This window comes from Helianthus annuus, chromosome 14 (assembly GCF_002127325.2).
Source record: "Helianthus annuus cultivar XRQ/B chromosome 14, HanXRQr2.0-SUNRISE, whole genome shotgun sequence".
Classification (NCBI taxonomy): Eukaryota; Viridiplantae; Streptophyta; class Magnoliopsida; order Asterales; family Asteraceae; genus Helianthus; species Helianthus annuus.
In genome coordinates, this window is record NC_035446.2 from 152505193 (window position 1) to 152526679 (window position 21487).

The 21487-nt window shown below is 39.9% G+C and overlaps 2 protein-coding genes across 2 annotated transcripts; both read right to left on the minus strand.

The window, feature by feature from the left end:
• Positions 1 to 915: 915 nt before the first annotated feature.
• LOC118486586 lies at positions 916 to 1620 on the minus strand. The gene is made up of 3 exons (XM_035983128.1): positions 1260 to 1620; positions 1043 to 1175; positions 916 to 944 (listed from the first exon to the last, which is right to left on the minus strand). Exons 1-3 carry the CDS (start codon positions 1578 to 1580, stop codon positions 916 to 918), a joined length of 483 nt encoding a protein of 160 aa, XP_035839021.1. The 5' UTR covers positions 1581 to 1620.
• Positions 1621 to 12887: 11267 nt separating this feature from the next.
• LOC110904395 (diaminopimelate epimerase, chloroplastic) lies at positions 12888 to 21259 on the minus strand. Its single transcript, XM_022150253.2, has 10 exons — positions 20866 to 21259; positions 20583 to 20750; positions 18345 to 18415; positions 15933 to 15990; positions 15315 to 15377; positions 13953 to 14129; positions 13767 to 13851; positions 13574 to 13633; positions 13361 to 13434; positions 12888 to 13246 (listed from the first exon to the last, which is right to left on the minus strand). The coding sequence occupies exons 1-10, from the start codon at positions 21136 to 21138 to the stop codon at positions 13130 to 13132; spliced, it is 1146 nt and encodes a 381-aa protein (XP_022005945.1). The 5' UTR covers positions 21139 to 21259; the 3' UTR covers positions 12888 to 13129.
• Positions 21260 to 21487: the final 228 nt, after the last annotated feature.

Here is a 21487-nt window from a genome sequence, read left to right on the forward strand (position 1 = left end):
TACTACTATTACAAATGCGTATTTCCACTTCGCGGTATCCAAAAAACAGATTGGCAAAATCTTCATTTACGATACCTATACAAAGTGGTAACCACACGCAACTATTGTAATAGGCCAGCAAAAGGCAAAAAGACTTGCATGTTTTATCCGGCCGGATACACAAGTTTTTGTTACACACTTAACACAATTCCTGAGCCCAAAAAGGCAAACAATGGAATTGACGCGGACTCGTACGGCAAAGGTATGGAGTGCACTCGACCCCATTCACAAATGGGTAGAGTCCCGGTAATATAAGCTTTTACAAAGCTTAAGCAATTCTAAAACCCTCACACGGTAAATCACAGAATTGATGCATACCCATACAACAAAAGTATGGAGTATACTTGACCCCGTTCATAAATGGGTAAAGATTACGCATACACACGTTCAGACATGCAAGAATTAAAAACACTTGTACAAACTGAACAAAGAAACTTTATATTCAAAAAATTCAAGTATCCACATGATGCTTACGGAATTTACATAAAGTTCCTATTCTATACAAGAGGAATACAAAAAAGGAGGCACACTCGCCAACCTAAACCCTATTTTGTACCGCTGGTCCCCGCGTCTCCTCCGGCACCACCAGCGGGTTCTTCCTCTTCCACATCAGGGTAAAGCATCCGCAAGCGGTCAACATAGTCCGCAACCTCCAAACACTCGTCCAGCTCCCCTACACAGGCAAGGGGCGTGTCATAAAAGGAGGCTACGGCCGCTTTCAGACGACCCTCGGTATCTACATCCCGGAACCCGGATGCCTGATCAGTATAACCGCCTGCGGACAATACATTGATATGCCCAATGCAGCGGTTATAACCAGCCTTGAAGCCAGCATCGCGCGCACGCTCCTTAACCAGGTCCAAACCAGATGAGGTCTCAGGAGCATTCATGATAGCCTCGACAATCTGCAATAAAAAGGTCATAAGTCTTGAATGCTAACCCAAGCAAATGTAAAGGCAATGGACACTTACACGCGCAATGCCGTGAGTCCGCAGCCACTCACGGTCAGCTTCCAGCTGGTTAAAAGAGGACACCAAGACATTCTTGGCCTCAGCGGCAGCGTCGGCTCGCTTCTCCGCATCAGACACGCGGGCAGTAAGGTCCGTAACCGCAACCGCCCGGGCCTGAACCTCAGCCTGTTACAAGAACAGCAAACGGTTCAACCGATAAATATTTTCAAAACAATAAAGGAAATATAAAACAGAGGTAACGAAACATACCTGAAGGCTGGAAACAACCTTATCCAAACGAATGCGCTCCGCATTCACCTCTTCCAGAGCCTTGGAAGAACGGCTCTCCTTCTCCGCGGCCTCTTCAAGGGCCTTTGAGGCACGAGCCCCGGCTTCTTTGGCCTCTGCAAGCGCCTTCAGGGCGTCGGCCTTCACCTGCAGCGCTTTCACAGAAACGGCCTCAGCCGCAGCCTTCTCCTGGCTCAAGGTAGCATTCGCTGCCTTAGCATTGGTCAGCTCCTGCCGAGCATGAAACAGAATGTCATTCTGCTTAGCCCACGATGCATTCCACTTCTTGCGCTCATTGGACATTTTTTCATTCCAACTTTTGCGCTCATCAGCAAGAAGTTTAGCAAGGGTACGCACCTGTTTTAGCTGGGCAGCGGCAGCCCATTCCGAAGTCTGCTTCTGCTTCTCAAAAGCAGCTTTATCCTTCTCGAGCTGCTCTGCACCCGCACGAGCAGCCTCGACCAACTTCTCGGCTTCCGCCCGCATACGAGCAGCCTCCTCCTCGCGGCGGCCCAGCACCTTATAATCTTCCAAAATGGCATTAGCCACGATAGAAGTACCTACCAGCATTGACGAGAGCTGGTTTACACGCAGCTCTCGGGGTGCGGCACGGGCACGCTCAACTTCAAAAGGGGTGCCCAGACCACCCAGAATCTCCTTGCAGGCCGCAGGGTCATTTGAGATATCATCCCCCTGCATAACAGTCCAGATACACCATACTGCGACCCGGGGAGTATGTGCGGTAGTAATACTTCAATTCAGACTCCCCAGGCTGAATTGGAGGCCCGTCGTGACCCGCATCACCAGCAGACGAGCCGCTACCTTTCTCCCCAGCAGGAGACTTCTGCGGCTCAGCATCCTGCTGCCGCACCTCAGCATCAGACTTCTGCTTACCGGCATCTGAAAACCTCAAGTTCAATCCATCACCCTCATCAGGAGAGATTAGATTGTCAGAGGAGTCCACAGTATCAAAAATCCGGTCAACAGTCGCCTCCACCGTCTTCTCCAAAGGAGGATCACGAACTGGCCCAACAAAAGGGGCCACAGGCTCCTTGGGCGCGACCGTCTCTTTCGTTACACCCGCACCCGCGGCAGCGGTGTGCGGAGGAGACGCAGGAATGTCGAAAAAAGAATACCCCGCATCTCGGGATTCTGCAATACAAAGAGTATTCAATGAGTATTTCCCACCCATGGTACATACAAAACAAAGAAAAGGGATATACTTACCAGCAGCAACTGCAGGTTTCTTCTGCACCGGAGCAACTCTCCTGGTCTGCAGTCTCCGCCTCTTCGGTTCACCACCACCAGCAGCTTTCTGCTCTAGCCCCCTTTTCTCTCCAACAACGGGGGGAACCACAGCAGTTCCACCCGCGGCCGCACCACTACCTATAACACCCAAACCCTCAAGGGTGTCAGATACTACGACGTAATCGGTATATCCCCGAGAACAAGATTGATAGATACCTGCGGCTTCGAAAACGGAAGAAGGGGCAGCTGAGCCTTCAACACTCCCCTTGCCACAACCCCGCACGGTCTTTTTTACCGTTTTCTTCTCCACAGTCTTTTTGGGGACGCGTTTCTCAAACTTCCCCAAATCCGCAAGGACACCTGGATTCACACAATCAACAGAACCAGTCAAAAAGATAAACTGAAAAAACTAATGCCACGTAAGACGTACCTCTTGCGTCTCCCGGAACCGGGGCTTCCAGCACCGCTTTTGATGGTACGCGGAAGTTCTTCAGAATTTCAAGATTGAAACCTTTCTTCAGCTCAACCGCGATCAGTTCAACCTGGCCCTTGAAATCAGGCTCAAACATCCTCCACAAGCCAACCGCATCCGCTGATACATGCATGCAGGTTATCACAAAGGCTTAGGAAATAAGGAAAATAACAAAGGGTAACGAGCTTACCACCACCCTGTTCCCGCAACACGGGCCTTTCCTTCCTATCCGGTCTAGAGAGCATCATCCGCAATATCCACAGTTGGTCATTATCCAACTTCTTGAGTTCAATAGGCCGCAGCCTAGAGAACCAGTCCGCGGTCTTCGCGGAAGCAACAGGAATATCTTCATCGGAAACTCCAACATCGACATTCCTGAAAGACATGTTAGCATAGACCGCACAGGCTTTCACGTAGAAGAACCTCTTCTTCCAGCCTGTCACACCCTTAGGGGGTGTCATCAACTTCAGACTCCCATGCCTTTGAGTGAACGAGAAAAAACCGGTGTTCACCGTCAACTGGTAGAAACGCCGGAAATTCTCCACTGAAATGGGCAGACCATGGGCACGGAATGTGTACTCAAAATTCCGAATTCGGAACATTCCGAAAGGACTAAGCTGGGAGATATGGAGGTGATAATACTCCAATACCTCCGCCACAAACACCGTCACCGGCAACCTAAGGTTACCGTGGGTGAAAAAATCCGCCCACAAGGTTATATAACCGGCCGGAGCATCGGCACCGGTGTCCCCCACTTGTGGGTAAGTAGCATTCCAGTCTTTGGCCATCTGAACAGTGGCCATCAGGGTTTTAAAACTACCTTTTGTCCACTTCAACACCGGTAACCCACCACCGGGAACATCAACATCATCATCCTCGTCTTCTTCCTCAGCCACTATCGGCTGTTCAGGGTTTTCACCCTCCACATTGTGTGGATTCGATGGTTCAGCCATAAAAAATATCAAAGAAACAGAAGATGGTGAACAGCAAGACTAGAAACCTCACCGGAATTTCAGAAAAAATCGTCGGAGAAGACAGATGACAACTTTCTCTCAAACGGCAAATTTTTTGAATTTTCGACAAAGTGAGAGGAAACCACAAACGGTTATCCCCTTATATACCCATCGCAATTAATGCGGAGGGAGAAAGCAAATCATCACGTTCAAAAAGAGCGTATCTTGCAACAACACGTGTCGAGCGCCGTTTTAGCTGACGGTTATCACGCGCGCGTGGCCGCCCACGCGCCTGGCAAAGAAGACGTTTACACTCCCTGCTACAGTGCATTTAATGCCTCGGGCAGTGCAAATGTCCTTTCATTTCAGCACATGCAGAAACGTCTCACCAACTTCTACCAACTCACACGTGCGATCAAGCCACGTAGGCAAGAAAAAGCGACAACATTATCCAGAAATCTAAGCGGCATGCGGTTTTTCTGGTTTACCGCACCATAACCCATACCGCATGTCGTTTTTTTATATACCCTAAAAAATAGGTAGAAATATATCTATCTATACTATAAAGGGATATATTACCTTTTCCGCATCACTCACGAGCACACGTGAAATATGCGGAAGTGACACACATGAACCCATTCAGATGTGTCAGATGCTCAGAACCAATGTTGTTCTTTGGACTGAACCGCATCTCAGGAACAGGCAAAGCGCATTGCCTTCATTTTCTTCAAGCTTCAAATCCCTCCTGTACGGTTCACAACCACAGAGGGTGCATGAACAACTTCTTCAGAAAAAAGAAGGAACGGAATCTACGCGCCCGCACATCAGCAGCCCTGACTCCTGAACCTTCAAGAGTTACATCCGTGCAACAAGCACACTTTGAGCGAATATGGGACTGCAACATCGCAGACACCCATGAAGAGCTACAGACATAACCATAGCTTCCGCAGAGTGGTTGCTACGGAAGAGCAAAGCTCACTCCACATCACCGAACGAGGCTACCTCGTTATAAACTCGGTATTGGAGCGTGAAGGAAAGTGGCTCCAGAAAGAACGCAGATACGTGCTCTAAACAAGTACTTATCAAGCAGCAAGTGTCCGAACAGCGGTAACAAGTCTGCCTATGACTTTGTTTACCTGCCAACGGACCGCGGTAACAAGTCTGCTTAAGACTTTGTTTACCTACCAATGGATCGCATGGAATAAACAACGATGGGCATCCCCTTGCCTATGACCATGTTTATTTACCCATAGTTTAGATCCACATTGTTGGACCAAACAGGGCCAACAATGACGCAACGAAGTAACCGCAAAGAACGTACGGTTACTTGAGAGCTATCAAGATGAACACAAACACCCCACAAAAAAGGGATGGTCATCTCGTCATAGGATGCTGAACATAGAACTTGAGCAAAGTTCTAACACAACATCCAAAACCTTCAAACCCGACCGCAAAGGTTGGTTTAAAAGCTTTTCTTTTCTTCTTCGTGCACCATTCTGGCAAATGGTTCGAAGAAGAAACCACCTCCAAGAGGTTCGAAACATGTGCAAACCTTCGAACCACCATCCCAGAGGTTGGTTCGAAGTTTGTGCAGCATTACTATGAAGGTCCCTAACAGGCCTTCAACACAACAACAGGTGGCAACCCACCTGATGACATGCAACGGCTGAGAATTTCGCATCAAGCGAAACCCCTTCACCGGTACGGAAGAGGCATAACCGGATTTTTTACCAGATCACCAGTTTGATCTGGCCTAGAATTTTCTCCAGACTGCCACACTACCTTCCTACACCATAAGTCCAGTACTCCTCCCACGTGCAACTTGCACAAGGTAGCAACACTAGACTGGGGGGACTTGAAGGGGTATGGTCCCAAAACGACCATTACCCGCATCAAACAAACCCCTACCAGTAAGCAAACCGCACCCATGCGGTTACATCCTTCGAACCCATGCGGTTCGAAGATGAATGGCTTGACCCAAGTACGAAAGAAGATGAACATATCGATGCGGCTGGCACCGCATCATATGGCCATTTTCGTCACGACAAGGGAAGCGAGCAAATGGTCTCCACATACGATGATGCGGCCAACACCGCATCTCGCGTATTTCTTGATCACAAGTAGGAGACGCGGTAACTTCAGGCGTTACCACATGCAGCGATGCGGCTCGCACCGCACCCTGCATATCCAACAAGTGGACTGACACGCCAGGCAAGTGGCTGACACCACGAGGCAAGTGGCGCCGACGACAGTCCCCTGTCAGAGCTATTAAAGCAATGGGCTGACGTGGCGTAACCCCCACGGCCGGCGAGACTGACACACCTGCAACGGTGCAGCTCGTCGTCAGCCCATCCATCAATCTCCTCCTTCACTCCTCGGCTATAAATACCGACCCCAAACCAGGTTTGAGGTATCTCTTCACAACTCTCTAACTACTACTATTATCTTGCTTTGCTTCCCAAGCAAACTACTGATTCTCACGCCGGAGAGTGGTAACAAGGAGCACCCCCCACCCTATCCTCCTTGTTACGAGTCACGGCTTGTTTCCTTGTGCAGGAGATCATCCACCGGTGACCCAGCCAGCGATCTCCGAGAGGAAGGGATTAACCCTTCTTGACGAGACCAGTGTGTTAACCCTGCCCGGTTAACCATTGTTTCATCATCGGCCTTCCCCACAAACGGCCACGAACGGGCGCAATTGCGTTCATCCGCTAATGAGTCGCCGCTAATGAACCGTCGCTAATACTTGTCATGTCGCCGCTAATACTTTTAGCGACGACAATTGGGAGCATTAGCGGCGACAAAAGTCGCCGCTATTGCGAAAATTCTTTGTAGTGATCAACCTGCAAATAGCAAAAGAAACGCATTATATAGAAACTTTATTAGTAAAAATATATTTAATTTAGTAAACGCTGCAATTTTCTTACATCTGGTATCCAACCAAATGGGATATATGTTGTTTGGAGTTGGCTGTTGTACTTTTGTAGTTTTGTAAGCATGATTAAGTGGGTGAGCTTTGCGTTCTAATCATGTGATTCATGAGATGAAAAGCAGAAAGAATGAAACTAATTATGTTTAAGCATTTTGTGGGGTCTTCAATTATTTGATACTCACTTTATCCCCAGAACAACACATGTAATCCCTAAATTATTCTTTAAAATCACTAGGAATATATTGATACTTTTAGAAAAAAACAAATAAAAAAACACAATAGTTTTATCAAAAGGTATTATAAGTCATCTAATTGTATATCATTTTAACTTATTAACGCTTTTATTTGTTTAAGATGTCAAAATGACCATATTATTCCATACTCGCATTAATTATTTTCCATACTCCCATTTTAATTAATGATTATGCTTTGGTAAATATAATTTGCTAACGTTTTTAATTCCGACACTCTTACATAATTTGTGATTGCAACATATTATTATTTCCTATAAGTTGGTGGTTTTTCGAGTGCCCCACTACAATTTTGTTTTTATTTGTTTTGGGAACTATATGGATATGAGAAACTGAACTAATCAACATAAAAGCTCAATTATTAGAATCTTAAATATTTTATATCACCTAGGTTGGGGATCAATTGGGATATGAATTGCAAATCTTGTTAGTTTTATCCCTAAAAAAGAACTAATCACAAAAAAACATTTATTCAAACAAAAATCACAAATGGTGAATAGGTAAAAAAAATCACAAAATATTTGTATTGGGTTAAGAATTGGATGTCTCTAGATTGTAACATATATGACATTAAGGAACACTATAACGTTAATTAAAAAAATATTCAAACAAAAATATGAAAATATTATTTGAAGGTTTAAAAAGAAAGAGTTATAATGAAAGTGATAAACTATGTTCGGTTTCTTTTACAAAATCTTCCTTACTTTGTGCGTTATAAGTTTGTCTCGCATGTATAATTTAGTGTGCAATACTATAATACACATATACACACACGCATACGTATGTGATATATGACAGTGTATGTATATGTATGAATGTGATATATGGCAATGCACCTACAATCATATAACAAATCAAAATAAATAACCATTGGTTGGTAGTTAAAAAATATATACTTATATATAAATAATTATGTTGATTGCTTTTGTTAATCATTCGTCAATTGTTGTTAACATGTAGTACCGTCCATTAGCTCTAGGTTTGTATCAGGACAAAATATAAAATGTCAATTAAAGAACTAAAAGAATTAAAAATTGTGTTTTTTCCATATAGTGGCTTCACTTTTTATATTGTTTATTATTTAGAGTTTAATATTATAGCCTTTTTGACGACTGTGAATATGTAAATTGATTTTTGGTGTAGAATGAAGATGGATCTTTTTCTCTTTTTAAATTACATTGTTTAAATATGAATATAAAACCAAGTAACAACAAAAGTTTTTGTGTGGATTGTCCATTTCCATTTGTATAATTAGTGTAGTTCACGGGAATCTTTAAACTCGCCATATATGCATGGCGAAGAAATTGACAAACAAGTTTCAAAATCTATCTTTGTTTTGGTTTATGTTTTAGACATTCTTTCTATACATTTGTTCTCAACAAATAAATTCAACGAATTTGATCAAGATCATATTTTTTTGATTAATAATTATGTTTAGATTAAACGCACTAATTTCCAGTGGTTTAGTTAGGGTGTCATGATAATGATTAACTAGAGTGACGATGTTCAATTTCATATAATATTAAGTTGATATTAGTCATAAATTAGTTAATTTAACAATACTAATCAACATTTGTTTATCAAGTTATTTAGTTAAAGTAGTTGATGTTATGTTAGTTGATAAAAACATAAATAGTGGGTGACCAAAATTCATTTCATAATGCTTGATTAGTTATATTATTAGGGAACTAATTAGGCTTCCATCTTGATGGGAAAGTAAAGCCCTAGTTAATTGCAAGTTGCAATAGTGTATCATTTATAGGTACTTTATAAAAGAGAGAGGTCAATATCACCCCTTTTGTTCTAAATTTTATCATGTCCCATGTCTTGACATGATCAAATATCATATGTAATTGCAGTTTTACTAATGGCAAGTGGTATTTTTTTAGGTATCCTGATGTTTGACTTCAGGAATCTATAGGAGTGTGGCTCATCTTAGAATGGATGTGCTATTTTAAGTCGGGATTTTATAAATAGATATTAAAATACTTTGATTTTGTCTTTATACATGTAACACTAGAAATAAAAGAAAAGAGAGTGGAGAGTCTTAATTCACATGTAAGAAAGATGAGGGTTTGACTTTAAAATTCAGAATAATAGAGTTAAGGTGAAGTAGGACAGCCTAATTGTTTTCAACAAATCGAATAAGAAATTTTTGAATTAATTGAATCAAATTATTTGAATAATTTTTTTACCTGGATACAATTTGATTTGTTATTGAAGCTGATTTCAAAATTAGTGTCCAATTCGATTCGTATTTGAAACTAAAATTTGAATGAATTCGATTTGATTCAAATTCATCCAGATGGAACTAAAATTTTTAAAAAACAAATACATATCAAAACCTAAAATCGCGCTGTTCAATCTATGAATGAAATCGAAGATGGAAACTTCTAAAAGCTAGATATGGAACCAAAAATCGACGATTTGTGAATAATCTATTATTTAAACCCTTTTCGTGAATTAAACATGTACCGTTAACTCGTAAAGAATTTGTACCTGGTGTTGTTGGTGTGATAAGTCAGGTTTAATGGCTGGCCAATACTAATATAAGTTAGGTTAGAAATTAGAATAGGCTTATGAGCAATTACTATTGGGCTTGATGATACTAAGGATGATGAACTTATGAATGTAATTTGGATTTTGGACTAAAATTAGAAGCTTTCTTTCCATTTTTGTAGGTGTATATATAAAAAGAAAAAGAAAAATAAAAAATATATGTAAAATTCGAATTTCAATTTTTAAAAACCGAATTCGAACTGTTACAATCAAACGCTAATTGAGTCCAATTTTGAAATTTTCAAATCCGATTCGAATACTAAACAACCCTAGGAGAGCGAAAGGGGGGTGTAGTTTTGGCGGACCACTACCACTTTGGGTAGTGTAAAAACATCCTCACCTTCACAGACTTCACCAATATAGCGTAGGTGAAAAAAATCAATCAATAGAGAGTATCAACAGCAAGGAGTTTTAGCGAGTCGCAAGTTTGGCCCACAATTGCTAAGTAGGGTTGCCTCGATCTTAAACATAGGTATTTATTGTGGTTTTGCGCTATAAGTAGTAGGGTAGTCGATTGTTTAGGTTTATTGAATGTTCATATGTGAAATTTATATAATCGGTTCTAACTTAGTATTAATATTCTGCAAAGAAGTTAAAAGCAAGGGTTATTAGGTTGGCATGTTTTATAATTCAATGTTTAATAGAATACTGAATAATTTAAATAAATATATGATAATAAAAAGAGTTAATAAGAACATACCATTTCTTAAACTCATCATTGAATAGTTGATTTAATCATGTTAAGATTTAGTCATAACCAAAGTTTTTTGTACCACCCTTTTTAACCAAATCAAAATGCAAGGATATCACAACACCATGTGTTTGAAGCTAAGCCAATACGATAAGAGATAATGATAGATATGAAGATTGTATCCTGAGAATCAATCTTGTAAAGTTTATGTAATTATAATTCTAGAAGGTTATACATATATATAATGCGGTAGAATGTGTTGGCGTTTTTTTAGTTGATATCTACCAAATGGACCTACGTTTAATAAAAACAAGTGGTGGTCGAACTCCACTAATTAGCTGTATACATGAAATAATACAACCAATTGGAGCTTTAACATATACAAAACAGAATTCTTCGGTCAACAACCTTTTTACCAAGTCAAATCATACCTGAAATAAAGTCCAAATCAAATGTTAAAAGATATGGAACTTTCTTAACACATTATAATGGAAATTCTTTTTACCTATACTTTATCTTATTTTATATAGTATATTAGGTAAAAAGAATTTTCATCTTAATGTGTTAAGAAGATATATTTTTAAGACTACAAAATCTTGCCAAACAAAACCATAAAAGCTACATAAACAATTATATAATCATTGTTACCAAAAAAAAAAGATACATTTTGATTCTTACAAAAGCATAACGCACATAAAATTCAATTGATGGTATCTTAATTCTTTATGATCTATAAATGTTTGCCAGAATGAATTCTTAGGCTAAATGATGCATGTGTTTGTGGGTTGGAAAATTCATATATCCAACCATATAATAAACATAAAGGTAACTACATATGTAATTCTTTAAAAGCCTATTTGCTGTTTGTCTCAGTTATTACACGACGATAAGGCTCTAAACAAGATGATTGTTAAGTGAATTGTTAGGCTACTTGGTGTGGATGAGCAGGGGCGGACCCACATTGGTGCCACCGGGGTCCCCGGACCCCAATCTTTTAAAAAAAATAGTAGATTCGGTATATTAAATTATATATGGACCCCATAAATACAATTAGGTGGACACCATAAAAATAAAAAGAAAGCTGGTGTAGTGGCAAATCTCCCTCTTTTTCACCAAGAGGTCATGGGTTCAATCCTTGATAAGCCCATTTTTCTTATTTTTTTTTAAATCTAGTTCAAACCTCACTTTAACTCGACCCGAACGAGGACCGACCCGAAAATGGACCCCATTGAAATAAAATCCTGGGTCCGCCACTGTGGATGAGGGTAGTCCTCAAAGGATGCTCCGCCACGTAGGACGGGTGTGATGATGGGTCTAAAGGGGATGGACCTAGGGAAATGGAGGATGAGCCTAAATATATTTATATATGTGTTGTATGTATATGTGTGTGTGAGAAAGGGAGGCCCGGCTTGAACGTCTGCAGGAGGACGGAGATGACGTCGACGGGGCAGCGGAAATGGTGTGGAGGGGCGGCGCCAAGGACTGACAGGGTAGGGACGCCCCCCATACCGTATAGCCTTAGTAAGACAACAAACTAGTTAGTTATGTGTGTGTGTAAATGTGTTACAAAAGTTAATATCTCACTCACTAGTTTACTTATGTAAACACTTAGTTATATGTTCATTTATGTTTAGTTTAATAAGATTCATGCAATGTATTTGTGGCAATCTCAAACATAAAGTATCATTTCTTATTATTATTGGTTAATTGATGTTCATGAAGCTATAATCAAGGTTCTGATTATCGTCTTACCAAAAGAACATAGAAAAACTTGTTTTAAGAAAAAACAAAAAAAAAAAAAAAAATCTAAACCTAAACAAACAAGCACACTAGTCAATAATATATGCTATGCAGCCTGGAGCTCAGTTGGGCTTGGCCCATGTTAGACAAGGTTTTAAGTGAATAAAAGAGTATTTTGGAATTTAGAAGCCTTTGAAATTCCACACTATGCCACAACAAACGTTGGTTACAACCATTAAAGAACTCAACCAGTTAAGTTTACCAGGTAAAAAATGAGGATTGTAAGATATGACCAAAGTGCTAAACCCGTTTATCTAGTTATTTAAAGTTATCTGATTTGACCCGAACCACTTCAATCTTTTACCCGCCTCGTCCTTTATCTGCTTTGACACAAACCACTTCAAACTGTTACCCAACCCATCCTGCCAAACAACTTGTTAAATGGAATTTGATAATATATACAACTTTTTTCTGAACTTTCTTTTAACTACTAAATGCTAAAACTCTTTAATCCTACTCCTAAATCAATATCTTTGTTCACCGTAGAAATTAAACCCTTACCACATTTTCAAACTCCTTGATATGGTCCACCTGCCCTCATTAGAAAAATACAAAAAAGTATGTCTCAATGATTTTGCTTCCCGATTGCTTTACTGATTTTTGGTCGCGGCTGCCATGGTTGGAAGATAGTGGTGACAACAGCGGTGACAGGGTAGCGCATGTAACAGCGATCGCAAGGCAACAACCGTGACAACAATGACAGCGCTGTGAAAACGATTGGGAATTAGTGGTCATGGCAAGTAGCAAGCCACCGTCCATTACACTCTTCCCATCATAACATAGTACCAATCATGGCCCAATTACACCCAGAATGTATCAAATTCTACAGAAACCTACCATGTTTTATGCAATTGGTTAAAAGTTGACAGGTCTACACCCACCAACCGACCATAATACAAAACACATGCCACAAATCTTGAAAATCCTTATGGAATTGTTAAGAAATCTAAAGCTGAACAGATCCATAGAACACTACTTCTGCTGGACCGGTCATGTACACGTGGTTATCTTCCTCTCTCCATTCTATTTCCAACGGCCCACCGGGTAAATCAACAGTACAATTCTGTATAACACAAAATATAAATATAAATATAAATATAACATAATTAAAAAACAGTCCCAAAAACATTGAAAGGAAACAATAACTAGAATAATTTATTTAGATCATAAAACATACTCTCTCAGAACGACCCTCAAGGATCGCAGCAACAACTACCGCACATGCTCCAGTCCCACAGGCTAAAGTCGCTCCTATATCCCATTTATATAGAAAAAATAAATAAAGAAAAGTGTCCACAAGTACGTAAACAAACTTTTTATACAAAGTTTTAAAAACCTGTTTATTAATCAGTGCAACAAGTAGTTTATATATTTCAAGTAGAAGACTAACCAGCACCACGCTCCCAAACACGCATTTTTAGATGTGAACGAGAGAACACTTGCACAAATTCTGCAAAGGTAAAAGCAGAAATCAACACAAGAAAAAAAAAATAAACGTTTTAAACCAGACAGCATGTTGATAATAAAATTTTAATGGTTATGTTTATCTTGCTCCATGGTTTACAAATCTTAAAGAGCCTGACCTGTGTTGGTTCGAGCAGGGAATAGTGTGTGATGTTCAAACTTAGGCCCGATATCAGCCAAATTTATTTCATCAACCACCAAATTCTGTTTAGAAAGCAATATAAGTGATTGGGATTTGTGTATAACTTATATAGAAACAAAACTCGTCTATACGAGAAACTAAAATACAACAATTAAATCAATACCTGGTTTTCAGTGCCGAAAGTGACACAATGAGGATTTCCCATACTGACACATGTCACGTTCCAGTTAACTCCATCAACCTCAATTTGTGCTTTCACAACAGATTCGTTTTTATTTGGTGGTATTTTAGTGGGAATATCTGAGGCCTTCAGTACCGGCTCACCCATGTCAACTTTAACCTAGAGTAGCAACAATGTTGAATCCACAAGATTACAACCCACGTCACAAAAAAATGTTGCAACTATATAAAACCTAACTATTTTACAACACAAATCATGAAAAAATGCAGCAACTAAGTTACAATCATAACAGAAGGTTATTATATAAAATATATTGCCAGCGGAGACCGTAACCGCTAGCAAATCCAGTTATGACCCTCGGATCTGTTTAAGATTAAATCTTGACCGTATAAACTCAAGAAAATGACTGAAAAAGTGGCGGTTTTAGGTGATTACATGTTCTGTATCCTATTTTCCAGCAATTAGCGCCGGTAGAGCCCCCCCCCCCCCCCCCCCCCCCCCCCCCCCCCCGTATTCATGGAATGGCGGTTTCCCTCCCATATAAACCCTAAATTGATGATCGTCTCTTCTCCGGTATCACTACTACCAATCACCACTCGCTCTGACTGTTGATCACGGTTCAGAAAACCCTAGATTCGAGCATCGTTGGTTCACTACTGTATATGCAATTAATGATTTACAGTTTCGATTTTTGTACATGAATTTAATCATAATTCGGTTTTAATTTTGTATCGTCCTGTCGACAAGTCGTCTTTTGTGGCAGGACAGCATCTTCCATTATAATGGGTACAGCGGTTGCACCTGTTCTCATGCTTCTGCCGAGTGGTTCATGGTTGGTGTGATATATACACACGCACACTATTCGTACAGCGTTTTATCCCAGTGGTGTATCGCTTATATTAGGTACGGCACTCTATATTTTTGTGTTGTTGCTCTATAGCACTAAATGATCTAGGGTGTGTTTATAATATATTTGATACTGCATAATCACCGTTTTCTTTCTATAAATGGCAGTATTTTAATTATCTGTATCTCATATTTATGCTTGATTACTGTTTTTCTTTCAGGTGTAAGGCAAAAAACGTTAGAATACACTCTAGTGACCTTGCTTATGTGTCATGTGAAGCCAGGAAGTTCATTCATATCCTTGAAAAGGATTTTTCAGGTTGCTGGTCATTGTATAGCAAACAAGTGACTTATCATTAATCTAACAATTTGTTTTTGTTGATTGTGTTGTTACATCTCTCGCTCAACCAACTGTTGATTGTTGTGTTACATCTTCTTTCCTTTTAACCTACTTCACTCGGTCATCTTAAAGTAGCTACAAGTTGTTATCTTACTCACATTGAAATAATACGTTTTTGCTTCCAGTTCCAGCCTTCCAGGTAATGCTCGATACAGTTGACGCTGAGATGCAAGTTGTGAATAAGAGTGAGAGGGCCATATCTCATCTAAGTAACAATGAAACTGAGAAATTTTGTAGCTCTGTAAATTTTAGTGCTTTTATTTAATGTGATAATATACCATAAAAACCCTTAACATTTCTAAGCTTTGCATTCTGGTATGCCTATATGATCCACATACGTGCATGTGCACAGAGTTAGAATCCTAGGTTCAGATGTAGCAGACTCACGATTCAGGTACGTGTTCCATTTATGAACAACTGTTTATGCTTGTCAATGGGTCAGTCGAGTTTTGATCTGATACGCTTTGATCTCATGCATTTACATGACTCAATGGAGCAAAAAATTAATATCCATGTGTGTAATAAGAGGCCTAATTGCTCAACCTATTTTGGCAGATTAACATGGGTCTAAGATCCAGTTGTTAAACATTAGTTAGGTTTTGGATCATATCAGGATGTATTAAGTAATGGGTCAAATTGAAGTACATTTAGATTTATTTTTTCAACTCACTGATCACACCCTAAAAAACCCGGGTATACTACTAGTTTAGAATTACCTTCCCATCAGGTTGTATCTCAGGTATGATCAATCCAGCACCAGTATGAACAGTAAAACTGCAAATTTAGTGGAAAGAAAACATAAGATGATTAAATAAACCTGCAGCTGAAGAAACATAAGCATACATAATAATTTACCTACGAGACAAGAAACATGTAACTTGTAAAAAGGTTAAAGAAAAGACTGAACATGCCATGTGTAAGACTATGTGTTGTGGGAGGTGCGAAATGTAAAAAAAGTGTGCCACATTGGCGCCACGTATACGGTGGGGCTTTGACATCCAAGTTTTGTGCCCCTGTGGTGTGGTGACCCCGCCCCCTAGCCCCCACGCCGACAATTCCACCCAGGCCTGCACTAGGGATGAGCATTTGGTACTGAGTACCGGCACCGTACCGATTATTTTCGGTACCGATATTGAAATTTACCATTTTTCGGGATCGGCACCGGTATTTTTTGGTAATACCGAATTAGTACCGATTAAGAGTTTAGAATATTTAAATGGGAATAAGCCATATAAAATACAAACATACCAGTACCGAATTCAAGTGATCCCATTATTTATATTCCCTCCCATACGGCCATGCGTACTTTACAAGTTAGAACAAGGATGCTGCAAGGGAATAAATGGCCACCGTACATGAAGGAATAAATGGCCACCGTACATGAAGATGAAGGGAATAAAACTTGCATCTAAAAATTGTTGTAGTGGTTGTTACTGTTAGGAATCGAGACCACTGTATGATTTTTTAGAAATACTTTGCAGTGTAAAAGTTGCAACTAAAGAAAGGTAAAAAAGAAGTTGCAGCAACTAAGAAATCGATGCCACCATCCATAGTCACAGGATTTGCAGGCCTCCCCCACGTACCGCGGATCAGATCGCCCGTACCAAAATCGGGTACATAATCGAACTGAACGTTACGGGTTCGCGATCCGGATCGGAAAAATTTTTGTACCCGATTGTCATTAAATTCGTTCCAAATCATATAAAAACGCCTTTCCAATTGACTAATTCTGCGTTTCGGAACGCTCCGATACGCGTACCGGAAATGAACAGGTTGATTCAAACTAGTAATTAGACTTTTGGAATGCTAATTAAAATCTGACTATTAGATTACGTCGTTACATGCTCTTCTTTCCCGTTGTTTTTTAATTGTGCCAATTCACACCCGGGTAATTCTACCAGAAAATGTCGGAAGTCGGAACCATAACCTAACCTGCGAACCCACTTATATTGCCACCTTTAAGAACATCCTTAAGAGTACACTGTTTAACTTGCTGTCTGATGTTTCTATCTTTGTCTGACAGGCTGTCAACTGTAAGGATGAGCTGGCACAGTATTATCTAAGGATGAGCTCCAGGTGTGTAATGTTGGTTATTAGTTTTCCTTTTTAACTAACTTTTTTTTGTCCTTGGCCTATATCTGTATACTTTAAGTTTTCTTTATTTTTTGGGGGTGTAAAATCTGTTGATATTTCAGACTACTGTTGACATCAAGACAGTACTATCCCAACTTATGGAGAGATTATCGAGTTATGCTGCTTCTAGTCCCGAAGTGAGTTGTTTTCGAGAAGTTTGTTCGTTTATTATGCTTTTGCATTTTGTTGAAGTAATTACTTTTCAGGTCCTACCAGAATTCCTCCAAGTAGAAGCGTTTGCAAAATTAAGCGCTGCTATTGGGAAGGTAATTGTGAATCTTACCACTTATGGATCTATGCAGTTAATATCACCGGTATATCGGTTATTAGTCCACTGGTGAGATAGCGGTGCAAAATATCGGTCAGAATATCGGTACCGATGTTATCGGCGATATTGATTGATATATTGCCTATTTTCTTGATATCAGTGGGTATGTATAGATATTTATTATAAAATGTGTTATTTTAAATTGGATTTTTTTTGAAAAAAAATATTAACTGTTTTGTATACGATACAACGTACCAAACTATATGGTACACAGTACCGCGTACCGAATTGGCGTTCCGAATGAATCTACCCCGCTTCGTACCGAATTATAGAAATGCATGGACCGTGTATCCGTTTTCGTTCCAGGTACCGGAGCGAACCGCAATCCATGTAACTATGCCACCATCCCAATCTCAATTAAATTGCATATTGGTGCCAATATACCCATTTAAGAAATCGGTACCAACCGGTACCATACCGAAAAACCGGTACCGTGCCGATATTTTCGATAGGGTATTCGGTATCAACTTTTCATGAAAATCGGTATTGGTACTTTCAGGACCGGTACCAGTTTGGTACTGTGCTCATCCTAGCCTGCACCCCACGCCCTAAATGGCGCCAGCCTATGTGGTACCCAATGACGCCCATAACACATGTTAGACTATAGAAAAACCCAAAGACAAAACAACATGACAAAGCATAGCATTGGTATAGAACTGAAACATACCTTTGCCTTCCATTCAAGTTGTTGAGATCTGAAATAAACTTTGCAAAACAACGAACTCCATTACCGCACATCTGAGATTAAAAAAAAAGGCATCAATGGGATAAGTGGATAACTAATTCATTATTCCTATCTATCCACATGAGAAACTAGGGGTTTCACGGTTGGGTTTAAAACCATGAAGCCCAAACCGGTGAGCGGTTTGGTTTCACGGTCGGTTTGTTCTTTTAGTTTTCGGTCAGTAGGTTTCGTTATTTTCAAACCGTAAAGAACAGTTTGGTTTACGGTTTATGTCGGAAGCTGGCCGTGTAAAACCGGAGTGTAAGAATACACTAGTTAAATTTTTAAAATTTGTTTAGTATACAAGTTACTTGCCATGCTTTTACGTGGGATTAGTTCAAACATTTTTCTATGTGACAACTAATCTCCTTTGTTGTGGCCAACTAATAGGGCTGCTTAAGTCCATGAGACCTTCACAGCTTCACTGTTTGTTGTGTTTAGTTATTCAAAATTTCAAACAAACAAAGTATACTACTGCTACTGCTACGAGTACGCCTTTAATCACCCAATTGATATTTAGATTACCGTTAGCTTTAGAAAAGAAAAACCATTGTCTATTTACTACAAAGTGTCCCATTTGACTCAACTGACCAGTGCAGATAATAGAAAATATCCATTTGACTAAGTTGACCCCGTTCTCCTTTTAATTAATGTTTTTAATTTGACAATTTAAGGTAAAAGACAACCCAAATCAACAAGTTAAAAAGCAAATGGGTAAAAACTGTCAGATCTAATAAATACAAAGCAGTGTTGTTATTAAGGCCGAACTGGTTCAACTGAAGCGCGCTACAACAAATCGTACGGTTTTTAAACAAACACGGTTGAACCGGATTAAGTAAAGATTGTCACTTCATGTTCTTAAAGCTGGAAGAACCCAAAGAAACGAAAGCAACCATCGATGAGAGATGGGTTCTCATTTAGACAAACGAGCTTACAGATGGACGACCCTTATATATTTAAAGCAACACGCAGCGTTGAATCAATCCGCAGTGAGACACAGAGTAATTATAAAAGCAAAGTAAGCATGTTTTGAACACGGCAACCGGGAAGTTTGAAAACTTTGTCACTTGCCAACTATTTTTCAACTTATTTGTTAAATAAACTTATTAATATTAAACTAATTAAGATTATAAGTTCAAAGAAAAAAAGGTTATAGTTGCATAAATATGCACATGTTACATATACATCAGGTTTCTGTCAGTTGCATACATACACAAATATTATATATGCTTCAGGTTACTGTCAATTGCATATGTTGTCAAAGACGCAAGGCGCAGGCGAGGCGCATCGGCCTCGCCCGGAGCCTAGGCGCAAGGCGCAAAAAAAAAGCGTGGGCTTTTTTAAGAAAAGCGCACATAGAGAAATAAAATATAAAAAATATGTTATGCTTTGAAAATAAATAAGATTCCACATATAAAATAAAAAAAAAACTATTATATATGCCGTTTAAGATCATGTAGCTAATAGCTAGTAGCAAAAGTATAGGACTTATACACACGTTGTGATACCAAAAGTTACTAGGACTTATACAAACGTTTGCGGTTACTAAAACATTTAAACTTATAGTTCATCATCAATCATCAAGAGCATCATCAAAGTCATCAGAACTTCCATCAACATCAATTGGATATTCAGCTTCGGCTCGCCTCGCTGCGCCCGAGCGCCTAGGTGCGCGCCTTTTGCGCCTGAGCACCGTTTTTACAAAAAAAAACCCATTTTTGCGCCTAAGCTACCACCAGGCGCTATAGGTGCGCCTCGCTGCGCCCGAGCGCCTAGGCGCGCGCCTTTTGCGCTTTTGACAACTATGCTATTTAGCTAAACAACTAACGAAAGTATCACTATTCTATAGCATAATTGTATACCCAAATCACTGTCTATTACTCTATTTAGAAAAACAACTAACAGGTTTAAACCTTGAAACCAAACCGTTAGTAACGGTTCGGTTTTAATTTTCAACAATTTGGTTTAGGTTTCCAATGATAAAAAAACCTTTAATAACCATTCGGTTCGGGGTTTACCCCATGAACCGTCAAACCGGACCGTGAACGTTTTTTCAAGTTCGTCTTGAATTACCATCGATTGATATCAAACAGCTTATTATGGCATCCGAATCTCAGTTCATTACTATAAAACTGTGAAGATGAAACAATAACATAAACCTAATGCAGAAAAGAATATCACCTCCGGCTCGCTACCATCTGAATTAAATATCCTCATAGTGTAATCAGTCCCATTGCATCCAGGCATTGCAAATATCACTCCATCTGCTCCAATGCCAAAGTTCCTATCACACAACTTAACAGCTTGCTCCGGAGTCACTTTCGGCTCCATCGAATCAAGATTATTAACCTAATCAAACCCCAACAAATAAAATTAACATAAACAAAACCTAATGTACTTCCAGTTACAAATTTCACAGACTACCATTAATAAACAATTAAAAAACAGAATATTTTGTAATTACCATGATAAAGTCGTTACCGAGGCCCTGATACTTGACGAAATGAAGAAATCCGGTTTCTTTATTGTCAAGGAATGATGTCGGAGAGAGGTTTTCCTGAGCGGTTACGCTCATTGCGGAAACAGTGAATTGGAAATTAGGGTTTCGGAGAGGAGAAACGTTTAATTGGAGGGAGAAAGACAAGGGTTTTAAGGAATAGGTGAGGGGGAATGATGACGGAGAAGTGGCGGGAAGTGATCGAAGAAGAGGAGGTGAAACGATGGCGGCGATGGACATTGTCGTGACGGATACGGTGGTTGGTGCGGCGGCGGTTGTGACTGGAAGGTTGTGTGCGGCGGCGATTGACTTTTTTTTTGGTTGAAGGGTTACGTTTGTATCAGTGGACAGTGTCACAGTAAGGGTCTGTTTGGTATGGGGTAATGGAATGGACGAAGGAATGGAATGGACGAGGTAATGGAATGGACGAGGGAATGCAATGGATCATTACCATTCTATGTCTTGTTTGGTTACCATGTGTGAATGGAATGAGTTATTATTGTGTATTGTTCGGTAGGCAAGAACAACAGAGTAATAAAATCAGCGGTGAGTGGTGGTGGTGGTGGTGGTCGGTGGTAGTGATTGTGGA